At 35.1% G+C, this 26,976-nt stretch overlaps 2 protein-coding genes across 2 annotated transcripts; both read left to right on the top strand.

Moving 5' to 3' along the window:
* The first annotated feature begins 973 nt into the window (after positions 1 to 973).
* LOC128996961 (uncharacterized) lies at positions 974 to 11,574 on the top strand. The gene is made up of 3 exons (XM_054422517.1): positions 974 to 1,045; positions 8,503 to 8,655; positions 10,671 to 11,574. The coding sequence occupies exons 1-3, from the start codon at positions 1,007 to 1,009 to the stop codon at positions 10,827 to 10,829; spliced, it is 351 nt and encodes a 116-aa protein (XP_054278492.1). The 5' UTR covers positions 974 to 1,006; the 3' UTR covers positions 10,830 to 11,574.
* Positions 11,575 to 15,535: 3,961 nt separating this feature from the next.
* On the top strand, positions 15,536 to 23,935 carry LOC128997136 (uncharacterized). Its single transcript, XM_054422718.1, has 3 exons — positions 15,536 to 15,615; positions 21,980 to 22,071; positions 23,447 to 23,935. Exons 1-3 carry the CDS (start codon positions 15,589 to 15,591, stop codon positions 23,562 to 23,564), a joined length of 237 nt encoding a protein of 78 aa, XP_054278693.1. The 5' UTR covers positions 15,536 to 15,588; the 3' UTR covers positions 23,565 to 23,935.
* The last annotated feature ends 3,041 nt before the right edge of the window (positions 23,936 to 26,976 follow it).

Below are 26,976 nucleotides of genomic sequence, written 5' to 3'. Positions count from 1 at the left end.
GACAGACGTTTTTATTAACTTTTTACAGCATTTATTTATGGTTTAATGATGGTTTAAAACATTATTCACAGCAGTGTTAACAAAATAAGAACAAGAAATTAACAAGAGTTTGGTTTAACTTTAAATTTATTGCTAAGTTAGAATGGTTATAAAACATGTACTATATAAATGATTTTAAAACATACACGTCACACGTTATAAAAATAAGTGTGCCTATATTGAATTCCTTGTGGACTGGACCATTGTTAACTTAAAACCCCCGCTGCAGCAAACCTGCCGAGGCTGCCGACTAAGCGACTGATTGGATTTACACTATGACTCCTTAAAAATATCACATTTTTAAATATAATTAGTTTAACGTTGTACTTAGGTTTGCTGCAACAGGAAGGGTTAAAATTATTTTCAAATGTTAATACAGTAGTTTAGTAAGATATGGATGCATTTTCCAAATTTGATCAAAATTTGTTCATAAACAAGCAAACTACAACAGTTTACTTATAAGAATAACATGGGAATTTTAAATTTACAATTTTTTGGAATTTGCTCCGTAGCCTAACCATTAAGCGCTTAATACAACGCTTCAATATACTAAATTATTTGGTTTTTTTAAGTTCTACAAAATTGTTTGGATAGAAATTTTATGTATTAATTTGAACGGATTGTGTTTTTGGCCTCTAGGGACCTCAAAATGAAAAAGTATATCGGTCCCGGGCCCAGGTCTTACCATGAGTACTACGGTAATAGCTTATTCCCTATATGGGAAATTCGCTAAATATGATCGAACAATGTTCAGATAGTGATTGAATCGTTGAGAGCACTCAAAAGACAAAGATTATATTGTTACCATTCATGTGTGTGATGCGGGTGCGGGATGATGCGTACAACGGCAGGTAGCGACTGCGCTTGCTTAATACTTATACTCTGTGACGTAACCAAGGCCGGCCCACTTTCATGGCTCAGTCAGTCAGTGGGCCAAGCGCCTGCTGCAATCATCTATCTGCTGGACATGGCTTCTACCGGCATCAGCATAGCTCTTCTGATAGTGGTAAGTATTTACACCGACTTAAAATAGCGAAAGTAGACTTATCATCTGACGGTATCGTGTCATCTGAAGAGTTTTGGACGCATTTCATGTTTGGCTACATCTGAGTGTGCCGATGTCGACTACGGGGTAGCGGATTTTTATCCCCCTGGAATTTTACCCCCTGGGCAAACGTGACGTCACAAACCAGGGGGTAAAATTCCGGCCGCGAACTTTTGAGTTTCGCGACATCAGCTCGATGGATTAAACGCTGAATTAAACATATATTTTCACGGTTGTGAGTTTAATCAGAACATAACAAATTATAAAAACCTCGAATGTACGGCCCGGATTTTTACCCCCGGAATTTTACCCCCGGAATTTTACCCCCCGGATTTTTACCCCCGGAATTTTACCCCCGGAATTTTAACCCCCGGAATTTTACCCCCGGAATTTTACCCCCGGAATTTTACCCCCGGATTTTTACCCCCTGGCCAGATATATAAATTAGTGAGAATGATTAATTATCGTCATTCAGTTTTAATTTAATGGTAAACATTTTATTATTAAATAGCCTATCTTAATTTATATGTAACATTAACTAATTTTGAGATTCGAATGTCAGGATTGGATCTTTGAAGCCAACTGTTGGTTAATATGATTAAAATGAAACAGCGAATTCTGTTTACTTAGTTGAGATTACAAAATAAATAAATAGAGATAGGCTACTAAATAACGAAATGTTTACTATTAATTAAAAACAGAAAAAAAAATCAATCATTCATTTTCTAAAATCAGCCAGGGGGTAAAATTCCGGGGGTAAAATTCCGGGGGTAAAAATCCGGCCCGTACATCTTCAGTTGTCTAAACGCTAGTTATATGGACAGGGGGTAAAATTCCGGTTTTTATCGCTAATATAACTAATCACGCTCTGACTATTTTCATTAGACTTCCAAATCCGCGGGGGTAAAATTCCGGCCGCGAACAAACTTTTGGCCACTCAGCTTACTACGTCATAGTGACGTCAGCTTTGCCCATGGGGTAAAATTCCAGGGGGATAAAATTTCGGCGACCCTCGACTACAAGTAGGCTACATTGGAATGGATCAGTGTCACTGGACTTGAACTAGACATGATAAACGAGCTTCAAAATTTACAATAAGATTAGAAGTCTACTTGTGCTAATAGTCGGTCTATGGTAGATTTACAATCGATATACAGTATTTGAAATATTGTAATTTTGTACGTAGTTTTTTTTCATCCAAATAACTGTCTTAAAAACATATTGTTTTCTTGAATCTAAATATTTCTCAACTAAGAAGCAATCTTTAAAAGGTAAAAGGCTTTTGCATTATTCGTTTTGCATCGGAAACTAGCTTTGAGCCCAATTAAAATTGACATGGCCCTCTCGTTTATTATAATTGACCTAACAATATTGAAACAATACATTTTTAACAGTATTGAATATACAACTATTTATTAGACCTTATGAGGATTTTACTTAAATTATTAAAAATATCCATTTACAGTATACACGTTTACAGACTTTTAGCGAATCTTCCAAGAAAAGTACCTATTATCGTAGGCAAGACTAGACCTGGTTGCCTGGGACCGATATCCCTTTTCATTTTGATGTCTCCAGAGGCCAAAAACACTATTCGTTCGGAATTGTATCTACGTATAATTTATGAAATATTTGGTTTCAGCACTTGCTAAAACTTGAATGAGTTGGCGAACCAGCAAGATCCGGTCGTAGAAACATGGTATTACAGTAAATGTTTTTATAATGTTCAAAACATTTTTATTTTTAATTTGTTCCCTTAAAATATGGTAATACTCATTTTTCATTACAGCCATCGTGTAGAGATTAAAACAACAAATAATTTTGTATATTGAAGTGTTGTACAATTAAACTTAACGGAGAAAATCCCCAAAAAAACTGTACATTTTTATTCCCAAGTTATTCTAATAGAGAAAACGAAAACTTTCATAGCTTACTTGTTTATGGATTGATCAAATCTGGTAAATTTATTGATTTCGTCCTATACTATACTCATTTGGTCAAAAACACTGTTAACCTACCCCGTAGTAGCAAACCTAAGCACTCGTGAAATCGAATGTTTTTTTTAAATGTGGTATAAATATAATATTAAAGGTATATATAATAACTTAATATTTAATATAATACTAGAGCTCGCCCCGTGGTCAAAAACTCGACCAAAAGTATATATTGTGATGTTTGCACTCTATTTTTACCCCTCACTGTAAATAAAACATGTGATTGGGATTTATTCAATTTGTTTTGATTTTCTGTTTATATTTTGTAGTTATTTCGTCACCAACATGGCAACCCATGTTATTTTTTATATTTTAAATTCATTTTTTGTGGTTTTTTATTCTATTTTAATTTATAAAAGATTTTGCACATCTACATACAAATATCTTTCTAACAGTAGGGTATTTTCCCTGTGATGCACACGAGCTGAAGATAAAGGTTTCCAATTATTTAAACACACTTGTCTATTAATTATATACGAGTGGTCGTCCAGTGGTCGAAAACTCGACCAAAAATATATAATGTATACGCATTGACTATTGGATACTGAAGTAGACATCCCATCTAGGACCAGCTGTCGCCATTTTTTTTTTAATTGAAAAACATGTTGTTGTGTGAGCCAGTCACAAAATGCGTGTCTAAATTCTATGTTATAGGCTAGGTACCTTATTTTTTGTTTGCTGACAAAGTTGATGGGTCATAACAGTTGCTATAACTCATAATAAGTCATTCTAAAAGTTTGACTTGGTAAAGCACATTGTGTGTATTCGACAAAAAATAGTCATTTAGATTAATCTTTTGGTGGCTCACTTCAACTACGATGAATTATGAATTTAATTAAAAAACTGGCGACAAAGTGAAATTACTAAAAATAGTTTTTAAACGGAGGTCTCGGCTCGTATTATTGACAAATTATGAGTATTAAATTGTTAACCAGTGCAACTGCAATGTCTTCCTTTATGTTATGCACTAGATTTGTCACATAAATACATAATTTAAGATTTCCGGCGTTTTTTACTAGATTTGTGCTCAATTTAATAATTTATAATGTTTGAAAAATAGCAGAATGAAGATGGATTGAAAAACATGTAAAAACACTAAACACAGATGGATAGTGTTGGACTTTAAACACTTTAGGAAAACACTTTTAAAAACACTTTAAGTATACATTTAGACTTTGGGTATATAATTTTTAGAGTCACATTCAAAGAATGGTTTTTAAATCTAGGATTGAATTAATATCTGTAAGCATGGTCAAGTAACGCATTATTATCGTAATATCATAAGTAAAATATGAGAAATTTGCTATAAACTACTTAACATTTTTATTTAGATTTCTATACACTTTAAATACTGGTACCTACATAATATTGTTCCTTGACATTTTAAAGATAAAAGACGTAGGGAATAAAAACAATTGACGTAAAAACAGATTACTGTATTGAGACGGGTTGCGAGATTTACGGAACGTGTTGCCCAACCATAGTTCTTTTGCTAGTGTATCTAGGACCTTTGGCTCTCAAAGAAACGGCAGAGTAAATCTCAAATTGCCCTTAAACAACCGCAGCGTTGGTAATAACAAATCCGTCGCAAACCATGAATTAATTGTAAAGTCGTACCTGTTTATTTCAGGCTTAATTTTGTGTTGTTTATTGATACATGTTTAGTTTTGCCGTTGGTTCTGACACATGCATGTGGATGGATGTGATGTGATGTAACGTCTGAAATGTTTTGTTGTCGCAGTTCCACTCGAGGAGTCACACTTTCACAGTTCAAGGTCTTTCTTGAGTCTTCAGATTCCCAGTCATAAATAGGAATATCAAACCGTTCATTTTCCCAAACCAAACTGGTTTATATTCTGGCTTGATGATATTCTCAAGCAGAACAAAAAAGATCTGTATACATATTTAAATTGATTAAACGTGTGCAGTAAAAAAATCAAGCCATTTGAGCTCATTGGTGACGCGGTTTCTCAAGGGATATTTACCGGAACTTTTGTTATCCTAAAGATAAGTGGGCTTTATAGCTTATTCGATTTTCATCATATCGATGTTGATTCAAGAGTATGACAAATAGAATAAATGGTCAATTTTCTGCAAACTCCTGCAGGGATATGTATATCGTTTGACTTTAGTGAAACAGTTCTCCTGCACAGAAAAGGTTCTCGTCGCCTTTGGATTTTCTAGATAGGTAGACCCACAACTTTGGTGTGCTCCGAACCACCTTCTAGTTACAACCACTTCTAGCTCTTGGGGATACCGGGCTTCCCGCACTACAGTTAGGCTCCACGAATATTACAACTTCTGATCTAATATTCGTCTTATCACTACTGGACCAGTCTTGACATTATTGAGTTTGTGCAAGTTGTGTCTTTATGCTGTGTTTTTTAGGTTACGTTCATGCGCATTTAATTTCAAACGTATTTCATTACAATCATTTCATGCCATGACCGATGGAAACGTTATACGCCTATCATTGCTGCGGTCAAGCAACGTCACCACCGATAAATTCGTTAGCGAATTTTAAATATCCGATCCAACGATAAGAGAATTTACAACAAAGATAATTCATATTGTTTATGAATAATTGGTTTGAATAAACAATAATACAGCCATGCTTCCAGTCAAGTGATTTTAGTATCCAAAAGGCAAGATGTAATTAAATTGTAAATTGAACTAATTAGACTAAATATAAATGCAAAATTAATTGAATGGTTGTGATAACTATTTATAATTTTTAAGATGATAACTCTAGATCGGCTGCCGAAGGCTGTGGTTTCCTAGACGCGTAATAGATGCGCAGCGGTTTAGATGCGCTGCGGCTTTTGTCCAGGTCCCAAAACGCAGCTGCCGTGAGTGGTTTCCTAGACTGCATACAATACACACGGTTGGTGCGTTAAAGTTCACGGGAGAGATTACTAGTGGCTACTATGATGTTATACGATGATTTAGATAGTGATATCTATATGTTGGCATTAAAAGCTTTGAAGAAGCGTAAGCAGAGAAAAGTATATAATTAGGAACTGTACGTGGCCCTCACGGATCGTTTAACTGTAGCGTTAAAGCAAACATTTCAATTTAAAATGTAAACAATAAATCTTAATTTACTCTGTCCAACTTTGCTTTTCCTGTGTTTACATTTACCTATTCGGGATTTACCGAATCGATGAAAATACCTTTTACAAGTATAACTGCAATAAGCGTTTTATACTTATACAGTACGCTAACCCCGTAAGAAGTTTGGGTAGGCCTACTATGCTAGTAATTAATATTGGCTTATTACTAAAATGTTCAGGACTTCTTAAAATAATTATGGGGGCTCTTATATCTGGGAATTGGTGTTGTGCTGACATGAAATGAATATTTGTCAAGATTAGGTTTATTTACTAATAACAACAATAAGAAAATATGTAAGGACAAATTAATTGTAGGGAACATGTAACAAGGGAATTCAATTTTAAAATCACACATTATGGGGAAATTAACACTACATAACGAGTGATATGAAATTTAATACTATAAAATTTTAATTGTATGAACAGAGTACTTCAATAATATGTTGTTAGAAGATACAAATTCAATTAATTTTTCGTCGTTGTTGGAGAATTTTGCCTTATGTACAAAATTTACTTCCGAATCCATTGCACGAGACATGTCTAAAACGCAGCGCAACTCAGATTTGACTGCTCTGAGAGCAGTCAGTGAAATACGCAGCTATTGGTGCGCGCGTATTAGATGCGCGCGCATTAGATACGCAGCCTTGGAAACCGCTTACACGAAACTCCATAAGACAAGTGTGCTGCGTATTAGATGCGCACACGCAGCGCATCTAATACGCGTCTAGGAAACCACAGCCGAAACGTGAGAAGGGTTGATTAGGTCAGGCTAAAGTGGTCAGTGTTTTTTGATAGATGGAAAGATCACCATATTAGTTCATTTTATATAGTTTTGGAATACTGTAATCGGATCCTTGGTACGTAGCTTGACGATCAATTGTTAATAAAATCTGACAGTCGTATGGACATAACACATTACACACACCCACTACACGTGTTTCATTTTTATGAACCGTCTGACTGCCACATGTAATAAAGACTAAAAGTCTGTTGCGAATGTAGATTTTTTCGTAGCCCGACAATTCGACCGACCGTAATCTAACCATAATAATGAATTTTCACTATCAATCTTGAATACCCTTAAAATATTATTTTTCAATCACTATTGTATTTAAAGTGAAAGTAAAAAATTCCTTTAAAACTAATTTCTACTAGAATTTGCGGTTCTCAGAGAAATATACCAGAGAATAAACACATTGCAGTTTTAGAATTCTGTTTTAAAGAATGCCTTAATAACATGTATAGTCAATGAGTATCTAAAGTAAACGTAACAGCTATTTAACACATTGATTATAATATTAAGAAGCCCACACATTTCTCTATTTTAAAAACAGTAGGCTTATCAAAAAATGCATTAAATATTTGTAGAGAAAGTTTGTTTTTTAATAGATTTTTAGCAATGTGTTTATTTTGTCGAGATTAATGTTTTGAAATGATAAATAAACCAGGACCTTCTGAAACCACCGCGCCCGTACCAACTCACAAGAACACACTCTATTGGATCAATTCAATTACAAGAGCGATGTAACTATTATCAATTTTCTTGGTAATTTTTATGTAGATACCTAGCCTGCGTTTTTATAGTTAAACTAGGACTACAGTGACGGTTTCACTAGCACCGGCAGCCAAAACATACGAACTCAAAGCAGTAAAGCTGTGAGAAATGTGTCGGGAGTTTGAAGGCGTTCAATAAATCCCGGTTTCAACGCAACCTGGACTATTTTCCCAACACCCCAAGTCCAAAGTTCGAAACTAAAACATTTTCGTAAACTAACTTAAGCTATTTAACTAACGAAGAAAATATATTGTATACAATTTTCCTACCTGAAGTACTACATGATAATACTAATAATCAGCACGATATAAAATGGTCTAATACAGCGTAGCGTTAGTACAATAGGTATAAATAGATTCGACAACTCCAGTAATTTTTATTATTGGAGCTTTTTAAATTTCCGTTTGAAATGCTGTACTTGCTTTTGGATTGATATAACTGTCGTGTATTAGTCTTGAACAACAAATTGGTCAATAATTGTCGGAGACATTTTGTACATTTTCCATGATTACGAAAACCTTATTATCTTCACCCGCGATTGCTGTGAAATCCTCTCAATGTAACCCCCAAAATCTCCTCCCCCGGCTACGCCACTGGGCCATAGTGATAAAGTTTATTCTGTTACCAATAATTCGTGTACTTTTTCTTTTAACCCACCTTAAGCTATAGGAATACCTGTAAAAAGAGTCTTCTCCGAACTGTAAACTTCCTGCACTATACCGTTCTAACTAGAACACTTCTTGCCTTATGTTCCAGGTTCTAGCAGTTGCCTCAGCCGCTGTCCCTGCTCAGAGGTTCCCCAGCAACCAGGAGGTTCCTACCATCAAGGGTGTTCTGGAGGCGCTGCGCTTCGCCTTCGTCGGTTCTCCCACCTACCACGCCAAGCAGCCCTGGGACTTTGACCCAGAGGTACCGTACTATCACAGACAATTACTTCAGGCTAGACCTAGGGGTTGCGGCATTATCACTTAGATAAAATCCATTGGTGACTTGGTGGGGATCGAACCCGGGACCTCAGGGACTGAAGTCCCGCGCTCTAACCACTACGCCAGCTCGCTCCCCCCCCCCCCAAAAAAGGAAAAAAAACGACCACAGACAATATAATACTGTATTGTCTGTGGTTCTAGTGTAGTGTCAAAGCTCATCAACCACTTGATGGAATGTTTCCTCGTTTTGAGGCCAATCATACAGTAGCTCGAAAGTTCTTGCAATTTTACATCCGACAGAGAATTGTAGCATTTGGATAAAGTGAATATACGATATTTCGAATGTCTTGTTTAACCAGCAGATGAATCTAAAAATCGGCTTTAGAACCAATAAATACAGGGTGATTCAAAATGAATGACCCAGTTTTAACGCTTTATAACTTTTATACTATTAAACTTACCGATATAAAATACACATCAAACGAAAAAGCAACTCAAAGAGTTTATGCCTTCCAAAGAGACATCATTTAACAAAATCGATCCAGCAGAACTGTAGATTTAATTGTACAAAGTTAAAAAGTAATCTCCAAATTTTTACCGCTAGAAATTTGGAGGTTACTTGACGTTTTTGCAAATAACTTTTAAATGGTGAGGAAATCGACCAAAGTGGAAGGTAATATTCCGAAAGAGAATAAAATTTCCTACAATCTACTATTATGCATTTCTTTAAAATACTCAATAAATGTAGCTTAAATTTGGCTTAAAATAAAAAATTGTGAAATTTAATGTTTGCTATGTTTATTGTCTACATTAAAGACGGGGATTTTCAATTTTTCTTTCATTTTGAGGCATTTTTTGGTACCTTTCTTGAGTATTTTCAAAAAATGCATAATAGTAGATTGTAGGAAATTTTATTTTCTTTCGGAATATTACCTTCCACTTTGGTCGATTTCCTCACCATTTAAAAGTTATTTGCAAAAACGTCAAGTAACCTCCAAATTTCTAGTGATAAAAAAAGTTGGGGATTACTTTTTAACTTTGTACAATAAAATCTACAGTTCTGCTGGATCGATTTTGTTAAATGATGTGTCTTTGGAAGGCATAAACTCTTTGAGTTGCTTTTTCGTTTGATGTGCATTTTATGGCGGTAAGTTTAATAGTATAAAAGTTATAAAGCGTTAAAACTGGGTCATTCATTTTGAATCACCCTGTACTAGATTGACAGATTGACCAGTCAATCTTTTGTCTCATAGTATACTTGTTGAAAACAAACCTACGACACAACCTACACTGCTAGAACAATTACACACAATTAAATTACTAATAACGTAGTTCATTTAAATAGTAACAACAAAACTACCTGTATAAAAATGGTACTACAATTAGTCATTTATATAGGTACCCTAGATTACAACTGATCCGATATTTACAAAAAAAGACTTTTGATTGCCAAGCTCCGAAGATTAAAAATCCTAGGAGCGAAGCATTGAGATGCTTTAACAATAGGAGGAACTATAATGTGAACTGCAGGAACTGTAACTGTAGAAGAAATGGCGCAAGATGCCACAGTCACCAAGACTTGGGCCATGTTTAATTGAATACTTGGGTCACCAACCGTATTTAATTGAATGAACCTCTTATTTAGAATATATTGCTGTCGAAATTTTATCGCTTGGATTTTTCTGAACTGTGATAGTAGCTATGAACTAAAGTGCGTGAAAGCTCATCAGTCGTCTTTCAGTTTGGTGTGAGTAAACAGTTAATGTACAAGAAATTAAACTGTTTTGCAGTGCTACAGCAGTATACTCTGTCGTTGGCTTAATTGAACCAAGTGTTTTTAACTGCCTCCAACATCAAAATAGAAATGGCCTGCTGCACGATTATGCATCTCTTGCCGTTGGTCGCCGTAGTCTCTCCCAACTGGCATTAGTGTAGTCCTTTAACTATATGGACTATTTCGTAATCCTACTGCTACAACTTTGATCTGTAATATTCCAGGTGTCCAAGAGACGCAACCCTGGGTACGAGGCTCTCCACGGTCATCACTCCGAGCGGCTCATAGAGAGGCTCGGGCTAGGGGAAGATGGTCGTGAGGAGGAGAGGAGGCAACAACAAGCCATCCGAGACATCGGGGTGCCGATCACGGGGAAGCGGTGACTGGGAACGTGAAGGAAGTTGACATGAACTGATCAGACTGATGCGCAATAACTTGTATTTACTCTCAATACCCGTCTCGTCCTGGGTGCTAGTTGCCAAGAAGTGATATTTGGATGGAGGGCCTCACATTAGTCCAATTTACTTGTTATGCACTTACAGTAGTCAAAACTATTTTCGTCCGATCCTGATTGTTGAAGTTTACCAACTTTTCTTGATTAGCTACGACCAATCATACATCATTTAGTATGCTATCAATAAAGACCTATTTGCATACTAATTGAGTTAGTTATTTTTCCAACATCAACGCAAGTGCATTTTCATAATGAAACACAAGGATTTTTTAAATTAAAAACTCCAAAATGACCTAAATATCTTGTAATAGCTTAAAAAGTTCACTTGCACCATCAAAAACCAAAGACACTATATTACATTGTTTGTACACAAATTCACACGTGAAACATGAAGATATTCCCTTGTATCTGGTGTTGGCCTGGTGGTGACGTCACTCCAGGTAACCGTTATGTGCTGCTTTCTCCCGCGATTTCTACAGACGGCCAAACCTTTGTTGGCGATTTTCAATACTGAAGAAGCATTATTTACCATCCACGAGGACGGGGATATGAATGAATAAAATGTTAACATGTGACATTCTTTTAAAAAGCCAACCACAACCTGTGGTAGTCATGTAAAATCCGCTTGTTTTACTATGTGAAATATACTTGTAGAATTCGTAAAGATAAACTGATTGAATAGCAGCCTTTGTGTTTTAACCAATCCTAAGATTACCAAACACTCACAATTGATAGTTAAGATAACAAAAGAACAAGACTTGAACCGATCCCTTGCAAAAAGTTAAACAAAACACCATTGGCATACAAAAAAAACCCTAAAAATTCATGAATTCTAGATAGAATTACTTTCTATCTGAATCCATATCTGGAACTCGCTTTTGCATAGAAGGCGTACACGCTACTCAAGACTCAAAACACGCTGAGTCCTCCAGAGAGTGATCGTACAGCGCCGTGCTCATAGCGCCAGGGAAAATGGCGGAATATCGTGATCTCACAGCGCCGTCTACCTGGACCAGGCATGTATTCCTGCTCTACTGTAATATTGTCCTTCTTTAAAGATTATAAATTTGGTTCTTAAATTGGAATGATTAGGTACTGTACGTACTATTATACACAATAGTTCCAATAATATCAAATCCGAACCTCAAAACTACGAATGGAAATGGAAGTTCTGTCACAACTCCTACTTACTAAATAAAGCTGGAAGTTACTTTTACACCAGTCCCTTATTGAACTGGTCAGTAGCAATTCAAAATGAGACGCTATTGCCTCCATCCTTGCTACGATCTCAAATTACAAATTTTAATTTCTCAGTTAACAATGTCCACTTCTCAATCACAGTGTCTCAACTCAAATTCCTGGGGTTTCTTCAAATTAAAAAATACCATTTTATCATTGGTAATGGGCCGTCACCACCATCGTGTAAATCCTATCGAGAGGAAGAAGAAGATGATGACGTCAGTTGCGGAAGTGAAAGACTTTCACTTTTACTTTCTTTTGCAGCCTCCGCTGCCTTCACCTTCACCTTCTTCGAGCAGATCTCCTAGGCCGTGGCCACCTACTGCAGTTTTGGCGGGCAAATCTTGGTGGCCGTGGCCGCATAGGCTACTACACGTATTGTTTAAGCGGGTAAAAAAATTAAAACAAAATAAAAAGACCGGTTGTCATTTTGCAACAATGCAAATTTTTAATGGTTAAGTATTCATCAGTACCAAAATTAACTACAGGCTGATGACCGCAAACCCAAGTAAAAAATCGCATGATTTAGCAAATACGGAAAGTAAAACGAATAATTTTTTAACTTACACCTACGTGGTGGATATAGTTTTTAAATAAAGCATTGCAGTTAACTGTTGATATTATATAGCTAAAATTTACAATTTATTTCCGTGCAAACCACCATCGTTGTTTCAATTGCCTGAATAGTAACGCCAATTAGTATTTTTCTTAACAACTAAGGCCTGATAATACATCAGCAACCCGAAACGAGAAGCTGTATGAAATAGGTATTGCACGAATACTTGAATGGACACAGTATGGATCATTAACATAAACAAATTATGTTAATGGGTATATTAAACATTATTTAACAATGCTTCAATGAAAATGTCTAAACCATAATGTTAAAGCTAGGTCTATTAGTATAAACCATAATGTTAAAGCTATTAGTATAGGACTAGTTGTTCTGCCCGTGCTTCGCTACGGGGTAAGAATGCAGAAAAGAGTAAAATTCGGTGTTACTATAAGATACTATAAGAAACAGTTACAACACACTTACCAGGAAACCTATAGGCAAAGGCTCAATCGTGCTTATTGATTATTTAAATGAAGATCTCTTAACGTATTAGGTACTTATGGTGTATTTCATTTAAAATATATGCAAAAGTATAATTCATTGGCTAAATTAACAATTTTATCCTTGTAAACAAAATAAATTAAATAGCAGAACGAAGCATAACAGCTGGGTAAATAAATGTTCTTCATACGAAATACATTGGAATTTTGATGGCCTGTGGGGCAAAGCCCGAGGACTTTTATTAAAGAAACTGGTGAAAGGGGGCGTCTACACAAAAAATACTTAATTTTGGACATATAGTTTGTAAAAATCCGCCCATTATTAAGGGAGGAGTAGTGCTTCGTAGAAATCGCCTTCACGTGTATATAATATATATAAAAGGATTCGGACCAGTTACGTCATTTGCTTATGTTTGTGATCCATACCGCTGTCTGCTCTAATGGTCGAGGGTATTACTGAATTATAAAGTCCTAAGTACAATTTTAAATTAAGATTATAATTTAGACAAACTAGCTGTTACCTGCTACCTGCTACCATGGATAAAACATACTCCCTTTTAGCTACTAACCACGGGCTTCACACAGTTTGACTTCATAAGTAATAATTATAAAACTATTGATTTGTTTAGTTCCTTCCACCATGGTTAAGTTAAGCTGAAATAAACAAAACAGAATACAGTAATACAAACAAATAATCACACTTAATTTGTTAATAAGGTAGCCTATTAAATTGAAGGGATAGCAAAAAAAGTAGGCCTACAGCTGAGGTATTTTTAACATTAGTTATATGGAAAGTTCCCTTTAGAAACAAATTACATTTTAAGTACATAGTTTTATAGGGGTGTGACTTTTAGTTTTTTTTTTTTTTTAAGTTCATGGCTACATTGGGATTTATATATGGATTTTTTCTGGTATCTTCTTGTCGGGCTTATTAGCAATTCCCAATTCCAACCAGAAACTCACTAGTACCAACTCGTTATCACTTTAATAGATTCAACAATGGTCCACATTTCCAGAGATTAATTCATACTTAGTGATTCTATCATAGATAAAAGGAGTATCTAGAATGCATGCATTCTGTTGTTCGCCATTGGCCTTTTGTTTTTGATTTCTCGTAAGGGAACGGTCCAAGCCCTGTTCTATTGCTATAGGCTATTAATTAATGCAAAGTCTCATTTTTGTTAGATTTTCTGATTAATTGATAGTCCAACCAATAATTGCCCCATCGTCCAGGATCAACCTTTAATCGGGATCTAAACACAATCTTCATTGAGAATTTGAATTTGAATTTGTCATCTTCGTTGACAATTTGAAGGCGAAATCAACCCTACATTGTCAGATTTATGTAAAACATACAATCTCAACCAAAAACACGTCTGGACAAACAAATAACAAACAACTACAGAACTGAAAGTGAAAGCGGTCGAACAAACAAGTTGAACGACTTGCTTAGACCACTACTGCCCAGTCTTGATTATTATTTATATTACAACATTAACACGTTTAAAATACGTGGACGTTTACTTTATACGTTTACAACAGTTGTATCATATACTAATCAACACAAGTAGACTTCTCATCCCATTGTAAACTTTGAAGTTTGTTTTTCGTGTCTGTTTCATGCCCGTTGACACTGATCGCTAGTGTCGACAAAATGTTGCTTATATTATTTTAGGGTTAATGATTTGTGATTGTGCTTTACTGTTTGGTCATATCTAGGGGACTAGTTATTATTTATGATTAGATCGTTTTATTTGGTGAAACTTTAAAACCTTAAATGACTGAAAATAACAATAAACAAATTGTAATCATAACACGACCTCTACAGTATATACAGAACTATAAACACTATAACAATAAACAATATAACTATAACCTTATAGTCAATGCTATAATTATAATAATAACAATAAAACTGGCTTCAACTGTTGGATAAGGATGAGAAATCTAGGGAGTTCTACAGTACCCAGTACCTTTGCACATATACAGTACCTATATTTTTATCATGAAATAAAAAGCGAAAAACGAGGTGCAACTGAGATTACCGAGAGTATATCCATCTGTTTCAACTCAAACGGTTATTTAAAAGTAAAAAAGCCACAATATTGCTTTTGCAATGTGTAAATGTTGCTTGCAAAATGTAAATCTGATGAAAAACGTCAGAACAAAAAGCGAAGAAAAAGTTTCGATCCAGTGGTTATGTGTTTATGGTTCTAATGGTTCTAGTCTTTAAGTTCTCCCAGTGCCTCCTACATTCTGGGGCGACCAGAAGTGCCTTTGCCACTGCCTTCTTGATTTCGACTCTGACTTGGCGTCTACACTCTCACTTTCTTCCGTACTTTCCCTCCAGTCGTCGCCACCGCCACCCTGTCAGACAGTTCCCGCCCGGCGTCATGGCCAGGCCGCCGGGGCATCAGCTGGTAAGTGGCCTTTCATACGATACAGTGTTATAGTCATAGTGTGTTCTTGTATTGATTCATCAAGGGTTGTTACTGACACAAATGGTTTTATTTTAATTTTAGAGACAATTCTCTTGAAAAGAACTATAGCTTTAGACATGCGTGAAAAGGGTACTGTGTAGTATCATTGTACACTTTTAGCGTAACTATTCCCAATCAGATGGAATTAGTAATTGTGGGATTTACACTGCCAAACCATGAAGGCATTTACGACACGGCAGTAAATTATTTTTATATTTTTATAATTATTCTTTGGGATCTAACAACATTACTCTTCGTCAATGAGGCGCACTATTTATTTGGACGGAAGTGTTACACACGGTTTCACTTTTTCATGTTTGCACTCGTAATCGGTATTTATTATGGTTGAATTTTAGTGGACATAGAGTTGCGATCGAATTAAGAACTTATACGTTAGAATAAAATCACAGAAGATGACATAATTAATTATAGTCGATGATTAAACAGTATTGTAAATGCTGGCACCTTCACATAAATGGACGCATAATTAAGATATTTAGATATTTTTTCTGTCGTCTTTTGCATTGACGATAAGGAAAACGGCGACTAATTTGTTACCATTGATCCAGTTAAACTTAACGTTTTCAAACGGCCATTAAAGTACTTTGCAAATACATAGGGAGATAATTTGTTTCTGGAAAAGTTTATAGTCATTTATTTAATTTAATTTTACCTCGATTTCATGTAGTGTCGAATAGTTTTGCGATCGTATAAACAGTATTGTAAATAAATATCCCCCTGACTAAATAATGATTGTTAATAGGCTAAATTAAATTAGCTAAAAATACACGTAAGCCTTATAATACTTTGGGTACAACAACAAAAACAACATTAAATTCATAAACAAAATAATGGGACTTGCATATTAAAAACTATTTCAAAGGCTAAATTCCCGCTTTTAATTTGCTTCAGTTGACATCTTTGACTAAACCTTTGAGTATATCGATTTCCAATTGTGTTTATTTTCGTACATTGATACATTTCAACGAATCGGGAATCGTCCAATTTTAGAAGCACCTAACATCGTCGGGAAGAAAGTTTCCACTCCAACAATGAAAGTATGTCCTCCCCCCTTCTCCTCCCCCCACTCAAACTGTTCACAGTTGAAAGTAAAAGCTGAGGCAACAGTAACCGCAACTTCAGGACACTGTGGGGTGAGGGGAGGGGGCCGGTGGCGCAACATGCACTCAAACCTGCGTAATGCTGCGCTGCTGTGTGTAGTCGCGCAATGACGTAATGAAAACGAACGATAACAGTTTTAGATTAGATTGTCAATGCTTTTAGGAAACGGTTTAGGTAATATAGTACCTCTAAAAGTGTGTAGTATTATTTCTTAATGTACAATGTTCACAGTGAGAATCTCAATACACACATGTTATAGAATTTTGAGATATTGGTATATTGAAATTAAATTTAAAAAGAAAAATATTTTTTTAAAGTCTTCTCAAAGAGAGTAAATGAACTGATGATCTTGACAACAAATTACAGTTTAAAATATGTGTATGTTTCTATATTAAACATATAAATATATGTTTCACTCGGCTTACTGCATTGCATCATTATTGTTCCTATACTGGTTTTGTTTTTCGAATCTCTCGTTTTGTCAACTTGTTCAGATAGTTTGTTATTTTTAGTTGTTACTTATAGTTTGTTATTCATAGATTGTTATTTATAGTTTGTTATTTATAGTTGTTATTTATCTTTTTATGTCTTGTTATTGAAGTCTTATTTTCCAGTTTTTTTCACTACTTTTGTACTGGCCTGTGATTTTTTTTCTGATTCTTCTGTATGTAAGATTATTGTATTTTTCATGTAAAAATGGTGCAACCGTTTACAAATAAATAAATAAATAAATATAGGTACTGAACACAATATTGTAACAGAGATTGAAAAGAGACGTGTAGTTCATGTAGGTTTACTGGTATCAACATTAGCATAACCTGGATATTATTGGATAATCAAACTAAAATTTGCCTTCATAAACCAGTTGAGTAAATATTTAAAAAATTATAATTAAATAGGTAAACCTTAATGAAATAGAGCGGATATACAAAATTCAAGTACTGTACTGTTTTCACAAATATAATGTAGCCCCAAAATACTTAACTGCAAAAATCATTTCAAGCATCAACTAAAAAATAGTATTGCACCAGAAGAACTGTTGTATAAAATAAAAACGTTAGTATTAACTATCACACAGACAGGCATTATGATCCAAATCATTATTATTTGAGTATTCACTATTTTGATATGGTAAGTAACACAATAAAACAGAACTAGTGATAGGCAGGTTAGTATGTACCATTTTAGGAAATACATTTCATATTTGATATATTATAATGTGAATGTGTCAAGTGTTTAATCTGTTTTTATCTGTGATTATAAGAAACACCAAACAAAAACTTTGCATTTTTTTCATTCGAGCAAATTACATTTTAAAAAAATGTGGGGGCACCATTTTTATCACCTTCACCTATGGGGTTTTGGTTTCTTCCTTTTAAATCTGGTTTAGTTTTCAATTTTTTATACAGGAAAATCTAAATTATCAGTTTGTGATCTAATGCTCTCATTACATCTCCTGAACCAAAAGGTAGAGTGGAGGGGAGAAAACGAAACTAACCCAGTTTGCCAAGAAAGGTTACGAATCTTACTTCATTACTGGTGAAACTAGGTCCTCCCCCCTAGCTTCATGTTGTGCAACTAATGCCAGGGAAATGCAATCTGCAACTAAACCAATGGAAAATCATGCTATATCATAATAATATATATCTAATATATGATATGATATAAATATGATATGAATCTAAAATAGTTTTAAATACAATTTTGTGTTTTTTATGGAAGTCAGATTTGAATAATTACTCAATTTTAGATATTTTCAAATACAAATATACAGTATGTCGAATATAATTTTTTGATGAAATACTAATTAGCCTACACTGGCATCGTTTCAATCTGTACCCCTTTCAATTTCATGTACAGTATAGATTTTTGTGTAATGGAACTATATTTTTTCTTTCATTCTGTGAAGTGGGAGGACTGATGCAACTAGATGTCAAAAGAGATTCACTTCTCTACCTTAAAAAAGTATTTGTAAATGGTTTTTTTATTAGGCTTTAGCTGGGGATTGTTTTTGACACAGACTAGGACTAGATTTTGTGGCATTATTACTTTGATAAAATCCATTGGGGATTGGCGGGATTAGTACCTGGGACCCGTGGACCGAAGAAACTACACCACTAGACAAGCTCACACCCCATTTGTAAACGGTTACAGCAAACTACAGTGTGCATTTAGTAAAAAAAAAATTATATTAATACTTGTCAAATCTTAATATACAATAGGCTACTATGAACTGCAATACCTGTGATTTAACGGGAAGAGATAATGCGGTTCTTTATATCTGCTGTATGAAATAGTTACCTTTCCATCCATTATTTATTTTCAAAACAAAACATAATTTCACTGAATAGTTTGATAGCATTACACATTTATTTTATGTACACTAGCAGCCGTGACTTCAAAACATGTGATATATTTTATACCTATAGTTGACAAGGGTAAAAACTATTATTTCTCATCATATCCCTATTATTTTCATTGTGTGCGCAAACTCTTAGAGGTATCTTAAAAAAATCACGAATACTAATGAAACATACTATGAAAACACAAAATATAACGTCATTTTCTTCTTGACATTTTAAACAAATAACATTACAATATTTTACTTGAATTCCCTACAACATTAATGAAACATACTATGAGAACACAAAATCCTATCACAATACAAAATCTAACAGTCATTTTCTTCATTACATTCTATACAAATATCATTACAACATTTTACTTGATTTCACCTAAGCATCACCAACTACAACAGATAACCCCATTTATAGATGTAAACAAAATTGTATCATGGTCATCTGTTTTGACGTAAACAAAAATGTAAACTTGAAAAAGTTCAGATGATTGACAACAGGACGATGGCATGGTGTTTCCACCCTTAACGCATTCTGTGACTGGCTCTCATAACTATTGTTCTTTTTTAGTAAAATAAATGGCGACAGCTGTTCCATATAGATGGGATGTATACTTCAGTATCCAATAGTCAATGATTTAAGTATTAACTAGAGGACCCATGCTGCTCCGCAGCGATAAAATGAATATAATATCCGAGATATAGGCCTAACCAAGTTCATGATTTGTGATTGAGTAAAACAGTATCTTGAGCTTAACTGATTCAAACGATCAATAGCTCAAATTAAAGCCTATAATTGACTGATTATTTTGAGTCTAAAACTTATAAAAAACCTAAACATTACTGGAGCTATTGATTGTTACTCATACAATTACCTTATATAAAAAAAAATGTTTGTTGTTCACCTTGCGTTTGCTTGAAACTCGCCCGATTTGAAAAACTAATAGCTTAAATGAAAGCCGGTATTTCTCTGGAGGTTCTTAGACCAAAATATATAGGATTATATAATTATATAACTGGTGAAATACATCTTAAATTGAAGAAAGAATCCGAAAATGAATCAAATTACGTTTTTTGGTCAAACAATACAGTAGGTAAATATATGCCGATGCTTGATGGCAAATCGGTGCGTGCATACCTTCAATTTGAGACCTCAATCATGAAAATCGGTCGGGTAAAAGGGCCAATCGAACTTGGAAAAGATAAACCAAATTTAACTCCCATAAGAAATACATGGGGAGCAAATTTCTTTTACGTATAAGCCGAGTGGGATTATAGATAAATATATGCCGATGCTTGATGGCAAATCTGTGCGTGCATACCTTCAATTTGAGACCTCAATCATGAAAATCGGTCGGGTAGAAGAGTCAATCGAACTCGGCAAAGATAAAATAAATTTAACTCCCATAGGAAATACATGGGGAGCAAATTTCTTTTACGTATAAGCCGAGTGGGATTATAGATAAATATATGCCGATGCTTGATGGCAAATCTGTGCGTGCATACCTTCAATTTGAGACCTCAATCATGAAAATCAGTCGGTTAGAAGAGCCAATCGAACTCGGCAAAGATAAACCAAATTTAACTCCCATAAGAAATACATGGGGAGCAAATTTCTTTTACGTATAAGCCGAGTGGGATTATAGATAAATATATGCCGATGCTTGATGGCAAATCTGTGCGTGCATACCTTCAATTTGAGACCTCAATCATGAAAATCGGTCGGGTAGAAGAGCCAATCGAACTCGGCAAAGATAAACCAAATTTAACTCCCATAAGAAATACATGGGGAGCAAATTTCTTTTACGTACCAGCCGAGTGGGATTATAGATAAATATATGCCGATGCTTGATGGCAAATCTGTGCGTGCATACCTTCAATTTGAGACCTCAATCATGAAAATCGGTCGGTTAGAAGAGCCAATCGAACTCGGCAAAGATAAACCAAATTTAACTCCCATAAGAAATACATGGGGAGCAAATTTCTTTTACGTATAAGCCGAGTGGGATTATAAATAAATATATGCCGATGCTTGATGGCAAATCTGTGCGTGCATACCTTCAATTTGAGACCTCAATCATGAAAATCGGTCGGGTAGAAGAGCCAATCGAACTCGGCAAAGATAAACCAAATTTAACTCCCATAAGAAATACATGGGGAGCAAATTTCTTTTACGTACCAGCCGAGTGGGATTATAGATAAATATATGCCGATGCTTGATGGCAAATCTCTGCGTGCATACCTTCAATTTGAGACCTCAATCATGAAAATCGGTCGGGTAGAAGAGCCAATCGGACTCGGCAAAGATAAACCAAATTTAACTCCCATAAGAAATACATGGGGAGCAAATTTCTTTTACGTATAAGCCGAGTGGGATTATAGATAAATATATGCCGATGCTTGATGGCAAATCTGTGCGTGCATACCTTCAATTTGAGACCTCAATCATGAAAATCGGTCGGGTAGAAGAGCCAATCGAACTCGGAAAAGAACAACCAATTTTTTTTAATATATAAGATGCTATTATAAACGAGTAATTTTTACCATCGACATCGACTGTAAAATATATTAATATGTTGTGGATTGCCAGGTTAACATTTTCATCATAAAAAATTGAAATTCCACTGAAACTTAAATAATAAAAGCCAAAATTAGTTGTAAATAAAAATGTGAGTTTCCTTTATTGCTTTTACAATCAAAATAAATTATACAGAGCCATGACTCGGTCCCCAGGTTCAATGAAAATAATTAAGAAACCTTACTGTATTAAGAAGCAATAACTATTTTTAAAATGTCGTATAACACTATGCATGTTTATTGTTCCAGGCATTTTGTCTATCGATATTTGTGTTGGTGATGATTTTGAACTCTTGCGAGTCCCTTCAACCGAGAGCCCCCAACTTCCAATACTTTGAAAGGTATTATATTATTATTATATATTATGAAAGGTATATAAAAAGTTGTATCTTGTATAATATGACACTACTGTCCTTGTGACGTGGCTTGTCAATTACATTTTATCAGTCTAGTTTTAGCAAATACAGAACAATAAAACATAAATCTCTCTAATAAATTTTGTTGGCATACTAGCTTTTTAATTTATGTTCAGTTTTAACTGTTCATCCATAAGCCATCCCAACATAGAGAAAAACTTGTTTGCAAATTTTGATATAAACGTTTTGGCTGAGTATAGAGATTTTCAGGTGGAACTGTAATATTTATAATTGTAAACAACTTTAAAATCATGAAATGCAAAATAGTAAATTGGTGATTACATGACTTGCTTCGAAGGATATAAAGCTTGTGCTAATAACCCACTAAAGTTACATTGATGATCTCAGACACTGACAGACATGATTTGTAGAAAACACTCATGATCAAGACAGGCCAAGTCATTGGCCAAAAGTGAAACTAAGAGTGGACAGTGGAGTTTTTTTAAAACATACAGTAGTCAAAAAAGGTAACTGAGTACCATAGACAGTAAAGGGTCAAAAAGCCTCAGAATTAAATGACTAGGAACTTTAAAAATGCAGTAATGGCTCAAATCTCTGCGGCCAATGAGAATAACATTCGAATAGAAAACATGTTCCAACGTTACAGCATAAACAAATGTATTTGAAAAAATTTGAATTAAATAGAATAGAAGTACTGTGGATTTGTAAATAAAGTTTGGTCTTGAACTCTTTTGTTTTTTGTTAACATTATTGACTGTACACCACTACTAGAAGTGGAGAGTCAATGATAACATGCTAAAAAGTTCTTTTACTTTATGGATGACCCACATTTATATACAGGAATACAAATTTGAATAAATTGTACTTTTAACTATAAATGAAAAAAGAAAATAGCTCCCGGATCTAGCTCTTAACTGTCCCACCTAGTATTAGCATTGACTATTGGATAGCTTATTCCTTGCATGGGAAATTTGCTCAAAGAACCCATAGAACAACTAAACAGGAAAAAACCTAAATAAGTGTTGAATGGACTCCCCTGCGGTTGTGGAAAAATTGTCAATATATCTTGCGATCAAGAGGACGTCCTTATCGTCACCCCCTATAGAGCCAAATAATTGCATTTTTGTCCTAAACAATTGTTTTGCAAATCCAGCACTGTATAAGCATATTAGTAAGATCAACTTCCAGGCCACAGTTATTATTGCATAGAGTCGCAATAGAAGCTTCCGTTATGCATTGGAATTTGGGCTTATATTATCAGTTTTCTCAGTCCAAGAGAATTTTATAATTTATTCTTCTTCTTAATCTTAATCTTCCCTGTGTGTGTTTGGTGTTCCAGGCCGAAGTACAGGTACCCCTATTACGATGAGAACGGCAAGGGGAAGCTACTGTACGGCTACGGTGGTTCAGATCTCTATCAGTACAAGTCCTACTCTCCTCTCGAGGGGATACACTAACTTCCCTTAGCACATAGAGTATAAACTTCACTATCATTAGAGCATAGAGTAAGGTGAGCCAGGTGGAAACATGTTACCAAGTTGAACAATCAGTTGTATCACTAATCCAGTCTGGAATGCACTACTTTTTTTATGCTGTAGTTTTTCACTATAATTCCTATGCATATTTGTCCCACTGTAATATAATACTCTTACTGACTAACCCTTGACAAATAATAGTTCAATACTTGACACCAACCATATATAGAATGTAGTCTGTACGGAATCTGTATGTTTAATTTAGATTTAATCATAATTTTCAAGCAGTACAAATATTTCCATTTTAGTTAAACACTGTTTAGTAGTATATTCTATACTTTAAATGTGTATGGGTTAAACCACAATATTATACATTTTAGCTTTTTATTTCAATACTTATTTGACTGTTTCAAAATGTTATAAGAATGCACAATAGTGACATGTGTATTTGTTATCTTACTCAAGTCATAATTCAGTCATTCATTTATTAACCTATTACCTATGTGTTGTTTTTTTACACCATCAATCCTAGAGTAACCATATTTAAGCTCCATTACTTACTAAAACTTCACCATCATTCCTCAATTGCTAATTAATTATTCATCCAACATGAAGTAGAATGAAACCAACAAGAGTTGAATAATTACTTGAAATTCTATTCAGCACAACCTTTCATCCAATTTAAAATCTTCTTTTATATAAAAATGTTGTGGTGAATTCCAGACTGGTTACACTATTGTTCGTTAGAGTTAAGAACCATTAATAAACTAACCTATACAATATTTTCGAATTTCCGTGGTGTATGTCCGCTACCAGGCTTCAACCTGTCTACTCTGCTTCTCTATGTTATGGGAACTTTTTTGTCCTATTTATTATTTTTGTTTTGTTTTTAATCTATAATTGAGTTAAACAGTACTTAAAAGTGCTCTTAAAATAATGAAACATTGGTGTTTCAATCTATTTTGTATTGTATATATGTAATGTGTTTGAAAATAATATATATTTTGTGTTTCTTATGTGCGTTTTTGTTAATTTACCTGATTGTTAAGAGGTTCGTACCGTACAAAAAATGTTAAAACTCTGATGTGGAAAAAAGCAATGCATATTACAAAAACAATATATTTAGCATCAAAATCTTAACGGTATGTTTTTTAAATCAACAAAACTGTACATACTTTTACTTTCTATTAGCAACATAAAAGTTACTCAACACATCTTATTGCAGTGATTTAAAACTGTACTGGTAAGCATTACCTAATTTTGTGACTTGAAATTATGTTGATGATGACAATATGAAACTGAGGCAAAATCAACCTATAGTAAAAGTTCTGAACATCCTCTTCTGATAATATTTTAAAAAGGGTTCTGCTTATGTTTGCCAGGATTCTAGAAGGTTGTGAGCCCAATGTTCATTTTGCCACTTGTGCTGTGTCATCAGTAGCAATGGTTTTATTTCTTACAATATGATATTTAGGAGGACTTTGTGTAAAATACTGGGGATGTCTGGCAAGAAATTTTATGGAAAGAGAGATAGGTAGTTGCTAAAACGTTAAAAATTTACAACAAACTCTTTGTGTGCTGTACTCCTTCAACGAGCCAAACAGAACAAAGCATGATAATGAAATGAAATGAAATGAAATAAAAATATGTCTTTATTTAAGAGGTGAAGTTAGGACTAGCAAGTCCTCTTTACCACTTAACCTCTAAAACATAAATAAAACTATCCACTTTATAAATAAAATTAAATAATCTAAGGTACCATATTAAAAACATGTTGAAATTAAATTTAAACCCCAAAAGTCCATTCACACAAGCCGCCAACAACCCGCCACACCAGCGCCAGAGACTCATTCATGCCTGCTGCTCAAAATCATAGATTTTATCCATGCCCCAAACCTTGAGCATATGGAGAGTCTTGAACTACTCTCAGCTACAAAGTAGGTACGGTACTCTTGATTAGGCTACTCACATTGGACGCACGCTTGCACAAGTAATTTGGTGGTCCACTTGTGCTCAAGCGTGTGCTTAGAATCAAAATCTTACAAGATTGACAGAAACAAGTGGCGACTTGTCCATTGCCGCTCACACTGTCCTTCACCAGCACGGGCAAGCTTGCTCTGACCTCGCACAAAAAAATATTTGTTTTGTGGTTGCAAGCGTGCGCAAGTAGCAGGATCTCTGTTCAGAGTTCAGTAGATTTCTGAACATTGATTCAGAGTGAAAGTGACGTGCTTACTATGGATATGGAAATTCTTATCGACAAAATAGATTGCCTGTTTAAGGCCAGGGACACACTTACCGGCGAAACCACCGAGCGCCGCATCCGGCGGATCCGCCGGAGGTTGAGGGTCAGAACACACTTGTTCCGGCGAAAACTATTTTGCCGGAGCCAGCGACAATAAATAGAGTGCAATGAACTCTTAATGAGTTTTGCCTTACACTAGTACAGTTCTAGTACAGTTTAGTCTTAGAAATGGTGCTGTCAAGACCTCAAAAGTTGGCCTTGCTGTGTTTGATCCACCACAGAAGGAAGAGAAAACACCACCGAACTGTTTGGGTACATCCTATTCTGGAGAACAGACAGCTACATGGAGCTTTTTACACTCTATTTTTACAGTTGAGAAATGAAGAAAATACGTTTTTTAATTATTTTCGAATGTCTGTCCCCTCATTCGACGAGCTACTATCGAAGATTAGCAAATACAAGGATAAAACAAATACATGAGACGCTGGAGAGGCTGGATTCAGTGCGGCACAAATTTGTCGCCAGCTGCTGCTGTCCCTCGTTTTGTAAATATCCAAAGACCTATCACAAAGTTCTGGTTTCTCATGAACCAAACTAATAAGTAAATCCATATCAACATCTACCATGATGATATAGAAAACTAAACAGACTAAAAATAAAAACTAAATCAATTAAATAGCAAAACAAAACTAAATACAACACTTGGACACTGCATTAAAATCATAAACAACCACCACTCTCGAGGGTTGAACCACAACTGAGGAGTGGGGGCAGTGGCAGTCCGGCTGTTTCGCCGGTAAGTGTGTTCATCTCCATAAGGCACAATGCCCCGCTACCCACTGCTCCGGCGAAACCGCCGATCCGGCGGTCCGGCGAGGTAGAGAATATCCGGCGGGTTCGCCGGAGCATTTTCCCGCCGGATCGGCAGATTCGCCGAACCGGAGAAGTGTGGCCTGCCCCATGCCTTCCTGTGTATCTCAACTTGCTCCGGCGCCGCCGGATCCGGCGTCCGGCGGTTTCGCCGGTAAGTGTGTCCCTAGCCTAAGGTAGGAGTTCTTTTGTCCAGTATGCAATAGAAAATCTCTGGCTTCATTCTGTAGTACTGGAAAAACTTTTAAGGTTGTCTTAGCAGGTCATTGAAGATTCATA

This window comes from Macrosteles quadrilineatus, unplaced genomic scaffold (genome assembly GCF_028750875.1).
Source record: "Macrosteles quadrilineatus isolate MER2022 unplaced genomic scaffold, UCM_ALF_1.0 Scaffold_6__1_contigs__length_79288215, whole genome shotgun sequence".
Lineage (NCBI taxonomy): Eukaryota > Metazoa > Arthropoda > Insecta > Hemiptera > Cicadellidae > Macrosteles > Macrosteles quadrilineatus.
Note: the sequence above shows the minus strand (reverse complement) of the source record. Positions and strands in the feature narration are given on the sequence as shown.

What these genes read in the sequence shown, in the direction of transcription:
- LOC128996961 (XM_054422517.1), top strand. Translation starts at nt 1,007, where the DNA reads ATGGCTTCTACCGGCATCAGCATAGCTCTTCTGATAGTG. An exon ending in GCATAGCTCTTCTGATAGTG is followed by an intron (nt 1,046 to 8,502) that starts GTAAGTATTTAC and finishes CTTATGTTCCAG; the next exon opens with GTTCTAGCAGTTGCCTCAGC. An exon ending in CCTGGGACTTTGACCCAGAG is followed by an intron (nt 8,656 to 10,670) that starts GTACCGTACTAT and finishes GTAATATTCCAG; the next exon opens with GTGTCCAAGAGACGCAACCC.
- LOC128997136 (XM_054422718.1), top strand. Translation starts at nt 15,589, where the DNA reads ATGGCCAGGCCGCCGGGGCATCAGCTG. An exon ending in GGCCGCCGGGGCATCAGCTG is followed by an intron (nt 15,616 to 21,979) that starts GTAAGTGGCCTT and finishes TTATTGTTCCAG; the next exon opens with GCATTTTGTCTATCGATATT. An exon ending in AACTTCCAATACTTTGAAAG is followed by an intron (nt 22,072 to 23,446) that starts GTATTATATTAT and finishes TTGGTGTTCCAG; the next exon opens with GCCGAAGTACAGGTACCCCT.